At 35.0% G+C, this 14,268-nt stretch overlaps 1 protein-coding gene across 5 annotated transcripts; it reads left to right on the top strand.

The window, feature by feature from the left end:
* Positions 1-3,233: 3,233 nt before the first annotated feature.
* Positions 3,234-13,874, top strand: LOC132067993 (U1 snRNP-associated protein usp106). Of its 5 annotated transcripts, XM_059461442.1 has the most exons (13): positions 3,235-3,499; positions 6,914-6,966; positions 7,588-7,756; positions 7,879-7,942; positions 8,410-8,489; positions 8,635-8,788; positions 9,680-9,741; positions 9,916-9,978; positions 10,922-10,980; positions 11,319-11,400; positions 12,577-12,620; positions 12,716-12,949; positions 13,626-13,874. In XM_059461442.1, the coding sequence occupies exons 1-13, from the start codon at positions 3,353-3,355 to the stop codon at positions 13,642-13,644; spliced, it is 1,230 nt and encodes a 409-aa protein (XP_059317425.1). In that variant the 5' UTR covers positions 3,235-3,352; the 3' UTR covers positions 13,645-13,874. The 5 variants fall into 5 exon arrangements, 3 of the variants coding, with proteins under 3 accessions (XP_059317427.1, XP_059317426.1, XP_059317425.1); XR_009417302.1 differs by lacking the exons at positions 12,716-12,949; positions 13,626-13,874 and adding an exon at positions 11,113-11,160 and having other exon boundaries at positions 3,234-3,499; positions 12,577-12,617; XR_009417301.1 differs by lacking the exons at positions 12,716-12,949; positions 13,626-13,874 and adding an exon at positions 11,110-11,160 and having other exon boundaries at positions 3,234-3,499; positions 12,577-12,617.
* Positions 13,875-14,268: the final 394 nt, after the last annotated feature.

Here is a 14,268-nt window from a genome sequence, read left to right as displayed (position 1 = left end):
GATTGGTTCCAAAGATAAAACTCCTTGAAAAACGAGAGGAGCAAATGATCAAGATGGTCATACTAATGAGGCAAGTGGTTTAACATAACACTATGACATAATATTTCATACAACCTTTGGTTAGGTTCAGGTACCTGAAAATGATGAAAAATAAAGAGATCTCGATAAGATATGTCGTATTGGAACCGATATCAAATTATTGTCGACGGTATCTTTGAAATAATGTAGCGCTCAACATTATAATGGTGGTGAGGATCTTGAATTCAAATATGTCAAAGAATGTGGACAAATATAATGATTGGCCAAATAAAGTACGCAGTTAAAGTATATTTTGTTTCACTTGGAATAGTGATATTTTGGACCTATAGTACAAGGACCTTAAGGTATGATGTCAGTGGGGTACAAATGGGTTCTTGTGCGAAAAGTAAAATGAGAAATAAAACCCATAAATATAAAGTACGGCTTGTGCCTTGTGGCATAAAGATTTTTTCGCAAAAGTCCTGACATTATTGTATGGAAATGTATGTATTCTCATGTGGTGGATGCAATGGGATATTGCAAAGGAGACATAATACAACACATTTCGTTAAAGTTCTTTTCCAGACACCATCTTCCCCAAAAAGGTGAAATAAATGCTCAACAGATACGCTCGATTGATAATTTGACGAATATATTCACTAAAGCCTTACCAACCTCGACATTTAAGAAGCTGGTATACAAGATTTGGGTGCGTCGTCTCCCAAAATGAAGAGATATTTTAATCAGGGGGAGTATAATACGCGTTGTACTCTTTTTTCTTAGCCGAGGTTTTGTTTCACTGGGGTTTTCTTGCAAGGTTTTTAACGAGGCAGCAAGCAATGCGTATTAGAAGATATGCGTACTCTTTTCCTTCACTATGATTTTTCCCACTGGGTTTTTCCTAGTAAGGTTTAACGAGGCACATTATCTATTATCTATGGACATCCAAGGGGAAGTGTTATGAAATATTATGTATATTATGGTGGATGTCCATAACTCCTAAGAAGTTACTCCCACTACTTTTTTCATGATGTAGTTATTAAATCTCCCACCTCCTATCTTCATTGTGTAAATATTAATTCCCACACCTCCATGATCTTCCCCCATAACCTTCATAGTTATTATCTTGTTTATTGCCACCTTTTGACTATCCTCCATGTAGTAGTATATATAGGGATATAATAGGTGATGTACTTACACTTGAACATACTTGGATGAATAATAAAGCTCTCTTCTCTTGTCTCTCTTTATCTCTTTATTGTTCTTGCTTTCATCTTTTGATCTATTTTACTAGCTCTTTTAGGTTGATTTTACAACAATATGGACCTGGGCCATGAGAATTTTTTGCTTTTTCTGATTTTTTTTCCACTTTATTTGAAAATTAACGTTTGGCCATGAAAATTCCAATTACAACTTCACAAGTTGTATTTGAATTTTGGAAAACATCTAAAGCCCTGTTTTCACTTTTTTCCACTTTTGGTACATCCAAACAACTAACCAAACGATGTGGGGCTACTCCTTCCTAAACCAGAGGTTTCGAGTTTGAGTATGGAAAAATCGCTCCGGTATGGAGTGCTTCCCGTAAATAGACTGACCCTATGCGGCGCGAATCCATATATACAGTCAAACCTCTCTATAATTGTCATTCGTTATAACAACATTTCCTTATAACTGTTTGATTTTCTCCGGAATCGATTTTTCATGTTATATTTTACTTCGCTATAACAACATTCTACCTATAACAACAGTGACATTCATTCTAGTGGTACACTCTTTATAAAATTACCTCTCTATAGTAGCCATACTCAAATATTATATAAGAACATTTTTTAAGAAATATATTATGGGTAAAAGTAAATATAAAATATTTATGATACTCTTCGTTAATGTCATACACATAGTGAGATAGAAGAGTCACGTGTTAAGCTCTTAGATAGCCTTTAAGGGAAAGTTGTATATTAATTCCCTTTTGTTGAAAGTTTAGACAAAAAATTTCGCCAATTCAAGCGTTATATTATCACTAAGAGACTGAAATTTACGAAACAACCTACAATTATCGAATTCTTACATCAAACTTGAAATATTTAAATTCTCAACTAATTTTAAATGCATATGTTCCTTAGATTTTACTTCTTTATCGGTATAGTACACTAGTTATGAATTTATTAATAATTTATTAGTCTTTTCAACTTTTAGCTAATTAGATATGAAAATAAATTGAGATTTTAAAATTAACAAGTATATTATTTTCGTTCATAACATAAAAAGTATAGCAAAATATTTGTTTGCATACTTTTATTTATGACAGCTAAATGAGATCTAAATATCAAATGTTAGTATACATATATAACAACACCTCACTATAGCAACCATTAAATTTTCGGACAAACGCTGTCATTATAGAGAGATTTCACCCTAGTTTGGCTCCAATGTAGAGCCTAGACACCAAGTGAAAACCCCCCCCAAAAAAAAAAAACCAACTTCAAAATTTCAAATAAAGTGATTTTTTTTTATACCTATTGTATATCTAAGAAAGTAAAATGGGAAAGGACCAAATCGCCAAACCCTACAAAAAACGCAGTGTGAGAATTAATTGTTAATAGTTTAGGTAAGAAATTCTCATAATTAATAGTTGAGGTGTGATTTGCAAACTAATTGTTGATATATAGTTTTGGTACGAAACTCTCACACCTGATAGTTCAGATAAGAAACTCAAAAAAAAAATTAATATTCGAAATGTATTTTTGTCCATTATCTCTTAGTTTATTTTAAACCACAATATTCAAAAGTGATTTTTTTTTATTCCTTAAACTCTGTGTAAAGCCAAATACCTTCAGACGGAGGGAGTATAAATACGGAATTAAAATGAAAAAGGACCAAATTGCCAAACCCTATAAAATCACAGTGTGAGAACTAGTTGGTAATAGTTTAGATAAGAAATTCTCGCAATTGATAATTGAGGTGTATTTTATAAACTAATTCATGATATATAGTTTAGGTAGAAAACTCTGATAGTTCATATATGAAACTCAAAAAAAAATTGATACTCGAGGTTAGTTTTTGTCCATTATCTCTTAGTCTACTTTAAACCAAAGTCAATATTTTTATTTCTTAAACTCCATGTAAAGCTAAATACCCTGAGACGGAGTATACACAAGAAAGTAATAAAATGGAAAAGGACCAAATTGCCAAACCCTATAAAAAACGCAGTGTGAGAACTGAAAAAAAAAAAAGCTTCAACAACAAAAAAAACCCTTCCATTCCATCGATAGATAGAGAGAGGAAAGCAAATCAAAGCTTAAATTGAAGCGAATTTCAAAGCGTTCATCTATAAATGGACGCCATAAGGAAGCAATTAGATGTGTTAATGGGAGCTAACCGTAACGGCGATGTAACGGAAGTCGATCGCAAGTACTTCGACCGTGAAGTTTGCCGTTTATTTCTCGCCGGTTTATGCCCTCATGAACTCTTCCAGCTCACTGTACGTTACTCTTAACACCGTTAGCTCTCATATATATGTGTGTGTGTGTATTTGTATTTGAATCTCTAGGTTATTTATTTATTTTCGTTTTTTTTTTTTAATGATAATTAAAAAGTTCATTTAGGCGTGGAAAAATAGTTGAAGTCGTAGATTGAAACGTTGTTGTGTGTGTTTTTGTATTTGAATCCCTAGGTTATTTATTTATTTATTTTTGTTTGATAATTAGTAAATTTCATTTCGGTGTTGAAAAACAGTTGAAATCGTATATTGAAACGTTGTTTTGTGTGTGTGTTTGTATTTAATCACTATTTTTTTTGATAATTAAAAAAGTTCATTTAGGCGTCGAAAAATAGTTGAAGTTGTAGATTGAAACGTTGTTGTGTGTGTTTTTGTATTTGTATTTGAATCTCTAGGTTATTTATTTGTTTATTTTATGTGTTTTTGATAATTAAAAAAGTTCATTTAGGCGTCGAAAAATAGTTGAAGTCGTAGATTGAAACGTGGTTGTGTGTGTGTTTGTATTTGAATCCCTAGGTTATTTATTTTCGTTTATTTTTTGATAATTAAAAAAACTCATTCAGGCGTCAAAAAATAGTTGAAGTCGTAGATTGAAACGTTGTTGTGTGTGTTTTTGTATTTGAATCCCTAGGTTAGTTATTTACTACTTATTTTTGTTTTTTGATAATTAAAAATTCATTTCGGTGTCGAAAAATAGTTGAAATTGTACATTGAAACATTGTTGCTGCATATCTCTATGTGAATGTGTGTGTGTGTGTGTGTGTATTTGAACCCCTAGGTTATTTGTTTATTATAATTAAAAAATTTCATTTCGGTGTGAAAAATAGTTGAAGTTGTAATTGAAACATTATTGCTTTATAAAGATCTTACTTTGCGCAATGAAGTGTTATCTATAAGCTACCTGTTCGTTTGTATTTGAATTCCTAGGTTATTTGTTTATTATAATTAAAAAATTTCATTTCGATGTCGAACAATAGTTGAAGTTGTAAATTGAAACATTGTTGCTGTATAGAGATCTTACTTTGTGCAATGAAGTGTTATCTATAAGCTACTTGTTCGTCGTATGTGTGTGTGTGTGTTTTTGTATTTGAATCCCTAGGTTATTTTTTTATTATAATTAAAAAAATTCATTTCGGTGTCGAACAATAGTTGAAGTTGTAAATTGAAACATTGTTGCTGTATAGAGATCTTACTTTGTGCAATTAAGTGTTATAGGACTACTGCAAAGTAAGGGAGAGTGAATGTATAGTATTGACCGCTCTCTCTATCTATATGTCTACCTGTTTCCTCATATGTGTGTGTTTGTATTTGAAACCCTAGGCTGTTTGTTTTTCGTTTTTTGACAATTAAAAATACTCATTTCGGCATTGAGAAGTATTTGAAGTCATAGATTGAAACGTTGTTGCTCTATAGAGATCTTATTTTGTGCAATGACGTGTTGTCCGGCTACTGCGGGATAGACAAGAGTGAATGTATAATGCAAGGGACCGCTCTCTCTATCTCTATGTCTACATGTGTCCTCATATGTGTGGTTGTATTTGAATCCCTAGGTTATTTATTTTCAATTTTTGATAGTGCAAAAAAAAAAAAAATCATTTTGGCGTCAAAAGGTGTTTGAAGCAATAGATTGAAACATTGTTGCTCTATAGAGATCTTACCTTATACAATGAAGTGTTATAGGACTACTGCAGGGTAGTGGTAGAGTGAATGCATACTATGTGCAGCTTTCCCCTTGCATTTGTGCAGCTGCTTGTGTGCCTAGAAATGGTGTGACTTAGAGGACACCAAAGGAGAACTAGTCTAGTTTACTCCTTGATCTATGTTTGCATGAGTAGACTATGCATTTTTGGTGCTTTGGAATTGAAACAGCTGTTTTGTTTTATAATCGCTGAAATGAAATCATAATAAGACGACGACAGCAGCAATAACATACCCAGTGCAATCTCACAAAGTGGGGGAAATCATAATAAGAGCCCATTTGGATGGGCTTATGGCTTTTGACTTATAAGCAAAAGTCATAAGTTAGAAATTCTAGCTTATGGCTTTTGGCTTACTTTTGTCAATTTGACTGAAAAATAAGTGCTTAAAAGCACTTTTTTAGTTTTACACTACAAAAGTGCTTAAAAGCACCTAAAATAAGCCAATCCAAACAGGCTCTAAGACACTTTGGTTGAAAAAACTTTATTCAAACATGGGCATTGGGAGCTCTCTGCTGTTTAAGGACCTTAGATTTTGGATATATTTTGAAATAAAATTGGTAGGAAGCCCAGGTGATTCAATCCCTATAGTTTGCCCATTTGGCACCGACTGCTGTGTTTATTTCTTCTTCCTTTTCCCCGTTAGAATTGACCTTTTAGCAGTCAACCACGTGAAGAGTAACCCTTCCTTGGAGCTCTTGGGCAGTGTTGTCAAAGGCGCGCTTAAGCCCTGAAGCGAGGCTCAAAACATGTTGAGTGCTTCGCCTCGCTTTATGTGCGCTTCAGTGTCATCATCAAGGCTCTAAGACATACTTTTCCTTGCCAATGAGCCTCTCTTGAAGAGATGACACTAGATAATTGATATTTCACTTTATTGTTATGTTTTGACAATTTGTTTGTCCATATATTTGTTATTCATGTTTATTATTACTAGTCTTGGGCTAAACATATATATGTTTTTTATTTTTGCACCATTGCGCCTTTTTTCATTAAAGCCCACACATTATTTGCGCTTTGCGCTTAAAGCCCCTGCTGACCTTGGAGCTTTTTTGCGCTTTTCGCTTTTGATAACACTGCTCTTGGGTTCCATATGGAAAGATGTCTGAACTCTGTGACCCCTTTAAGAGCCTGTGGTAGATGACTTCATTGAGAAAGTTATCATTCAGTGTTCGCATCAGTGCAGGGCACCTGACTCTGTCAATGTGATGTTTTGCCTGATTGGAGCTCCATAAATTCGTGGGATTGGAAAAGTACCTCGTAGACTTTCTTTCTCGTCATCACCCATACTCTCATAAGCTAATCCTGTTCTTGATTCCTACTTTGGAAAATACTTACAAGTATGAAGATGCGAACCAGTGAAAATACAAGTTAATAATCAGTATTGCTCAATACTTGTAGGATAAAAAATGATAATATTTCTCATCTAATATCAAGCTTTATTAATGGCAACAATGTTTGTCAAGTGAAATTAGTCGATACTTTTTGATAAGGCGAAACCGGTCAGCATTAGAGAGTCAAATCACATGCTATCCATATTGTTGAATTTAAAGGATACACTATTGGAAATCCTTTTTTTGGGGGGGGGGGGGGGGCCGGAGTGGTTGATTTTTGTCCCAAATCGCCTTCCTCTTCATTTTCCTTGTTTGGTTATATATTTTGTGCACTGATTTTTTGTTTTAATTTCTTTCTTCTTGTGCAGAAAATGGACATGGGGCCATGCCCTAAGGTGCATTCGTTGCAGCTAAGAAAAGAGTATCCTTCTTTGATGTGTATATTTTGATTTTCAGTGTTCTGTACTCATGTTTTGTGCCCATAATAACTTGGAGAATTAGTAGCACGGCAAGGCTCTGGGATATTAAGTAAAAGTAGAAGTTTTTCTCGTCTTGATAATATACCGGATAGGATGGTTGTTGTCAGAGCCTGCTGATGATCCTTTTACAGTTCAATGGATAACTATCTTTTTTAAAGGTCTAATGATGATATTGTCAAAAAAAAAAAAAAAAAGGTCTAATGATGATAGAAGCTGTTACAGCTTACAATATTACCGGGGACTTGGACGGATTTCTCGGTCATAAAAAAGTTAATTGGGACTGACAGGCTACCTAGTAGCTGGAAGTGGTGATCAACTTGATGTCTGTCAAGTGTATGATGGAAGTTTTTAACAAGGATTTCATCTGAAGATCATTGCCTTCCTTCCCTGTCACAAACCCCTGCAATCCTATCTAAACCACAAAAAAAGAGAGAGAAATGGATAAAGACATCCTTATCAAAATAAATAAATAAATGCACAAGAGATGTTGTATTCTTTGATCAATATTGCTTCTTCAATCAGTAAAACTCCAGTACCTCTTGTCCTACCTTAACTTGTCTAAGATATGAAGAAGCAAAAGCAAAAGGTCAGGATAACTATGACCGGGACTTGGAGGATTTAATAGATAGGCTGATTGTTGAGTGTGACAGGAAAATAACTAGAGCCCTTAAAAGGCTTGATGAGGAGGATGCCAAAGCTGCTATTGCCATATCAGTATCTGAAGTTACCCTGGTAATTGTTAAGTGTTGGTCTCCAAGCTCATTATTTTCTTTTGCTGGTCACTGGCACTTCCTCTTTGCCCTTCCTTTGTATGCTATCCTTGTTACAAGTGTTTTCAACTCCCTAAATTGTAGACGCCGGAGATTGATGAGTTGTCAAAGCAAATTAAAGAGAAGTTGAAAGAAGCTGATGTACACGGTAAGTTACTTTTAGATTTTGCTGATTATACCTGAATGCTGGGTGAAAGTACCTTCAACAAGTCGCGCAAGCATGACTATGTAGTCTTGATTTGTTATTTGGCATTATAAGGTTGCTCATATTTTACTTTTCTTTGCATTTACACAAAAATGATGAGTTGGCTTGCTAATCTATATACTGCTTTAGCATACAGAGTTTAAGGGGTAAATTAGACTTGATGATTGCTGGTGATAAGATTCATAGTCACTTCGTCTGGATTTTAAAGCTGTAATGGGTTTTAGTTTCATTCTTAGGTTGGTGTGATACGAACTCAACATATGAGTCATGGTAAATTTGATCAAACTGAGGTTTTGGAGGAACAAAATGTGTGAAGTGCTACTATTTCATGGAATTTTCTATCTGATGAAAAAAGCTGAAAGCTTCCTTTTGATTTGGCCAAGTTCTTGAACAATCTAACTTCTTTGCAGATCTTGAAGGCAAGACAGATATGAAAATTCGAGCTTTGGAAGAGGTTGAAGAGCTCCGAACTAAGAGAGCCGACAAACAGGTATCAGGGGAATTTAGAGACATTGAATGACTTTGCCAATTAGTCAACATAGGCGAAAATTAATGACATTGCTGTACTTAATCGTTCACATGGTTGTAGTGTTTCTGGTCAGAACTCATAGCTGTCTTCTTTTATCCAATGGCAGTCGATGCTCCTTTTGGATGCATTCAACAAAGATCGAGCATCTTTGCCGCAGCCACTTCAGAATGCTCCACAGTTAGCACCCTTGCCTGCATCTACTCCAGATCCTCGTATACAGGAAATGATAAATGAGAAACTGAAGAAAGCAGAAGATCTGGGTATGTTGAAATCTAAATTTCTATATAGCTCTAAATTGGCGTTGTTTTACAACTCTTCCACTTTTTCTTCTGCAAGTATTATAATTCACTTTTGATATGCTCTATTAATCTATTATGTTGACTCTTTCTGGATATAGTATTCTCATTATTTTGGTTTATGTCCATGCACGTACGTATGGGCAGTCGAAAAGGAAAGTAACAGCAGGAAAAAATAATGAGTTAAGTTTGGGTTTTAATACAACCTTGAGATTGTCATGGGTAAATACATGGGAAATGGCAGGGTGATTATATGACTGAAGTGGGAGATGATGCTTGTGCTTTTACCTGCAAATATGAAAAGATTTGTTCTAACATCATTGCTGGACAATTGTACCTTGATATAAGAGAAACCATATTCTGCTGCAAAAGTTTGAAATAAATCTATGTCCATTCCAATTTATTTGGCTTCCTTATTGAGGGATCATTGTCAAATCTCTATGTATGATTTGTTACTCTGAGCTCAATTTTCTGATGAAAATGCATGTAATGGGAGGCAAAGAGAAAATCAATTGCACATATTCTCTGATTAGTAAAGGAATGCATTAATAGAAGTTGTCATAGAACTGATTTAAGCAAAGACGGAAAGCATTTTTGGGTTTTGAGCCTCAAAATGTATTACACCAGGATTACTTTATATATCTGCTCTATCTAGGCAAAGAAAATATACCCAAATTTTTGGGAGCTCAATGATGAATTCTGCACCTTTTACAGTTTTTTCGTACCATCTTGGTGCACTTAATTTTTTTTGAAGTTACCTAATTTATTAAAAAAAGGCGGGCTGTATAGCATGGTTTGGTTTTGCTCAAATTTTTCTTTCTTATCTTACAATTTTCCATCTACTCTGGTATCTAGGTGAACAAGGGATGGTTGATGAAGCTCAGAAAGCATTGGAAGAGGCGGAAGCTCTTAAGAAGGTTGCCAAACAGTTCTGTCTGTACTTCAATTGTTCTTGATCATACCTTTTTAGTGTTCAATTTGCCCATGTTATCTTTCTCTATTGTTGTTGTTTTTGGGCTTAAAACACTTCCCCTTCCAGTTCGACTGCATTTAACACTTCTCTACTTGATATGCCCATCTACTTCATTCAGCTGCCTGTGAGGCAAGAACCTGCTCAGGATTCTTCAAAGTACACTGCAGTTGATGTGCGGATTGTAAGTCATTTTTCTAGCTCTGATAACCATTATTTTTTGTTGTCATTTCTCCTTATTTTAATCTAAGTGAGTGATAATCTTATTTTAAAATTTATTCAGATGATCCCTTGAAAAAAAAAGAAGGGCCAAAATGTGATAATTTTTTGAACGCATGGTTGGGTAGTGGGTAATAGGTTCTTCCTGTATGTTGCCTGACACTTGACACCATCTTCTTTATAGTTACCAACATCTTTCTATAAATCTTGGTTTTCTGTCATTCTTTTGCCAATTTAGTAGCGACCTCTGGAAGAAAGAATTCTAACACCTCTTTTTTCGATTGTGTAGTACTATACTGAGGTTTTGATGGCAACAATTTATTTTCCAAAGCCTGGAGAATGATTACCTACCATATTGTTCGTAGCCTAAGCCTGCATAAGGAGCCTTTTCTAGCTGTTAACAAGTCAATAAGAAGCTCTCTTCTATCTTTCCTTATCACAAAAAAAAAAAAAAAAAAAAAAAGAAAAGAAAAAAGAAGCAGCTCTCTTCTATCTTCATACTTCCTGATGCTAATGAAACGGCTTGCTAGCATTGAAGAAGAAGAAGAAGCTCTCTTCTATCTTCATAGCTAATGAAACGGCTGCTAGCATTTTGTTAAAACGCTCTCTTCTATCTTCATACTTCCTGATGCTAATGAAACAGCTTGCTAGCATTTTGTTAAAACAGACGAACTCTCAAGAATATCTTAAGAACCTAAGTTAAATAAAAAACTGGAGTGTGTTTTAGCTGCACTTTGAAGTACCAAAATTACTGCCTCAAGTGGGCACATGTATATGAGTGAGCAGACAGAATTTGCAAAGAGTGCTGTCTGTTGCTGTTCTTACATATATTCCTGCTCTGATGAATCTCAGGATGTGGTCTTGATATGAATTTACTATCCCTGACATGTAAATTATAACTTTTGCAGACTGATCAGAAGCTCCGCGTCTGCGATATTTGTGGAGCTTTCTTAAGTGTTTATGACAGGTAAATGTTCCCTTTCCGTTTCATCTTTTGGAATATTTGCCAAGTAGCTGTTTTAGGGAAAACAAAAAGCTACTTTGAAGTATTGTGAGCTTCAGTTTTTGACATGGCCATTGTACTCCTTGTCACCAGCAGGCTTTTTGGGCCCAGTTTTTCGAGGATAAACTTTTGCCGCTAAATAATGTGCGTCTTTTCTGTGTTAATTTTTCAATCATGTTATGTTTAGCCAGAAAGTTATGGGGGCAACTTCATTTGCTATTATCTACACAATTTTATTTCTTAGAGCTATTGGATAGAGTACTTGTAAAATCTGGTTATTCTTACTTTTCTTTTCCTTCCAGTGATCGTCGTTTAGCTGATCATTTTGGAGGAAAGCTTCATTTGGGATATATGCAAATCCGTGAGAAATTAGCTGAACTTCAGGTAAAGATAAGATATCTACTTGCAGATTCCTTATAATGTTGCAGCGCAGGTTCTGTTTTTGGAAGTATGACAGGCACTTTGCTATGTGATATTTATTGATATATGTGCTTGTTTCATCATTTATCTGGTTGCATAAGATGATCCCTGATTTACTGGCTTCTGCAGAGCTGTTCGTCTGCTTAGAATTTTGAACTCATTTTATTTTTAGTGCCTAAATTGGTAATTTGAATTTTTTTTAATTCTTTCCGGGGTTAATGTTTCAGTTTCTTATGTAGACGCTTTCTAAATCACTAAATGTATGCCCTATTGCTATTTGGAGTTTTTCTATTCTCAGAGAAGAGTGTATCTTGTCTTTTACTGATCTTGTCAGGGTTCATATGGAAATAAGTTTCCTCATATCACCTCAGATTTAATTTGAGGTTCATAATGACATATGAAAGGTGTGCATAGAGTTACAAATATATTTGAAGGAACCGTTTTAGTGTAGAATTTAAGACCGGGTAGAATGGTTGAATAAGAGACTTCCGCTTGATTTTCTTTAAGAGCTGGAAAGAGTTGGTAGTTTTATGAAGGAGATCCTCATAACAAAGGTGAGTAGAATCAATTATTTAATGCATGCATGAAAATATTATCTGTAATTTTAGGTCCTCCCATTTTCTGTATCTTCCTTTATGAACAGAATACAGTGAAACTCCTATATTGTCCAGCCCTGTGTTATAAGGATGAAACTTTGTTTTGTGCCGATAATTTATAGCTGCTAATATCTGTTAGCTATTCAATTTTTGCTATTCTAATGTTCTCCTATATAAAGCATGTGAATATGCTTCACAATTATTTGCTAGGGAATTAAGTTTGTTTTCTTTCCTGTTTGAAGAATTGGTATCTTTTTGTTTTTCATTGCTGAAGCATAAGAACTAATGTGTGTGTTCCCTATTCATTTATAAAATTTGTACTGATGAGGATGCTACTGGGTAAGACTTGGGTTAGGTCGATGTTTGATTTAAGTTTTTCTTCCACTTGAAATTGACTTGTCGATTAAAGGGGGGGAGAATAGGGCTTATCATTCTGTACTTCGCAAGTTTGTTCTTTGAAAATGTGTTCATTGTAATCTCATTGGCGCAACTGTGGGAGTTCGTGACATGCTTCAATTGTGCTGTCTTAATGATGAATTTCCAGGAAGAAAGAAACAAGAAGCGGAAGGCTATAGAAGAAGATAGGAGGTTGGATCTCGTATTGTGAAATGCTTATTCAGCATTCTTTACTGTATCTACTTTTGCTTTTACTATAATTTCAAGTGTTCAATATTATTATGCAGATCTAAAGAAAGGAAAAGCAGGGAACGGCTTGATAGAGAATCAAGCAGGGATAGAGGTGATAACCGTGAAGCAGGGAGAGATCATGATCGCAGGAGTAAAGATTGCAGCTACGATCGCGAGCGTGACAGAAACAGAGACCGCTCTCGGAACTATGATTCGAGAAGTCACAGGAGATCACGGTCACGGTCAAGAGAACGGTCAAGAGAACAGTCAAGGGATTATGATCGCCACAGGTTCTTTCTTTCTTTCTTTCTTTCTTTTTTTTTGGGCTAAGCATATTGCATTATATATGTGTTTATTTTGTGAAGAAACGGTCTTTAAGATAGAGGTAGCGAGTGTACGTGTTTGCTTAAGCAATGTGAAGCACCTAACTTGTGCAGCACTGACTTTCAATTATCCATCACTTCAACATTTGGGCAAATCACAAAATAGCTAATTACCATGGCATAGCAATGAATCTGTAGTGGAAAGCCTTGGAATACATGGAGTTACTTGTTGAATATGTTATGCCACGGGTATGTTATCTGGATCTTTCGGATTCAGCAAATATGCTCTAGCCTATGTTATAGAACCGTATGAGTTTTGAGTCCACTTCCTTTGACTGGAGGCACTTGCAATGTCAAATTGATTGTATACGTGAACAACTGTAGTGTCAATAGAGTTATCACCTTGATTAGCAAATATAGGTATTTGGTGCATTCACTAGTCACTACCCCACAATGGTAGAGGTAAGTTCTGCGTACACCCAACCCTCCCTAGACCCCACCTGTGGGAATATACTAGGTATGTTTTTTGTGATGCACTCACTATTGTCTTCTTCTTAGTATGCATTTGAGAAAAGTTCTAATTTGAGTGCACCCGTTGCAGGTAATAGGGATTCGATATTGACTGTTTCTTTTCTTTCTCCAGGCGTTACGATCGCTACTAGGTGACGGCTGCTGGGGCATGGAGAGTTGAAATGTTGTGTCTCGACTTGGTGGATGTTTGGTACTTTGTAGTATCTAGGAGATGATGTCATATATTTGTCGTTTTTATTCCAGTTTCGGATTCTGCAGGGGTAGGTGAAGTTTGATATTTGATCTTTAAAACTGCATGTACGTTTTATGCTCTAGCTAGTGTTGTGACAATGCAAAGTTTTGAATTTTTTATTGTGTGCCACCCTTTCAGATTGCGTCTCATATGGAGATCAGAACTCATTTAAAAATTAAATTAAAGCAGTTGACAAGGAGAACAGGAAAACAAACATCCCCAGGGTTGTTTTTGGCCGTAATGTGTTTTGATGGGGCAATTTATTTGTGGGAAAATTGTGTTTGATTGGCATGTGACTAGTGAGTGCCTAACGAAAATATAACAAAGTAATTCAATTCAGACATTTTTTTTTTCTTTTCTTAGGTCCTCTTTTTCTCTTTTAGGGGCGGGGGGTTGATACCTTATTGTAGAATAACAAAGTTCGCCCCAAAAAAATGAAAGTCATAAAGAGTTATTTGACGTTTGAAAATATATTATACGAATAAACCATAATTTCTTTATCATTTTTGTCTATTCAAGTGTA

The sequence above is a fragment of the Lycium ferocissimum genome, chromosome 8, assembly GCF_029784015.1.
Source record: "Lycium ferocissimum isolate CSIRO_LF1 chromosome 8, AGI_CSIRO_Lferr_CH_V1, whole genome shotgun sequence".
NCBI lineage: Eukaryota > Viridiplantae > Streptophyta > Magnoliopsida > Solanales > Solanaceae > Lycium > Lycium ferocissimum.
This window is presented reverse-complemented; position numbering and strand designations above follow the sequence as displayed.

What these genes read in the sequence shown, in the direction of transcription:
- LOC132067993 (XM_059461442.1), top strand. Translation starts at nt 3,353, where the DNA reads ATGGACGCCATAAGGAAGCAATTAGATGTGTTAATGGGAGCTAACCGT. An exon ending in ATGAACTCTTCCAGCTCACT is followed by an intron (nt 3,500 to 6,913) that starts GTACGTTACTCT and finishes CTTCTTGTGCAG; the next exon opens with AAAATGGACATGGGGCCATG. An exon ending in TTCTTAAGTGTTTATGACAG is followed by an intron (nt 10,981 to 11,318) that starts GTAAATGTTCCC and finishes TTTTCCTTCCAG; the next exon opens with TGATCGTCGTTTAGCTGATC.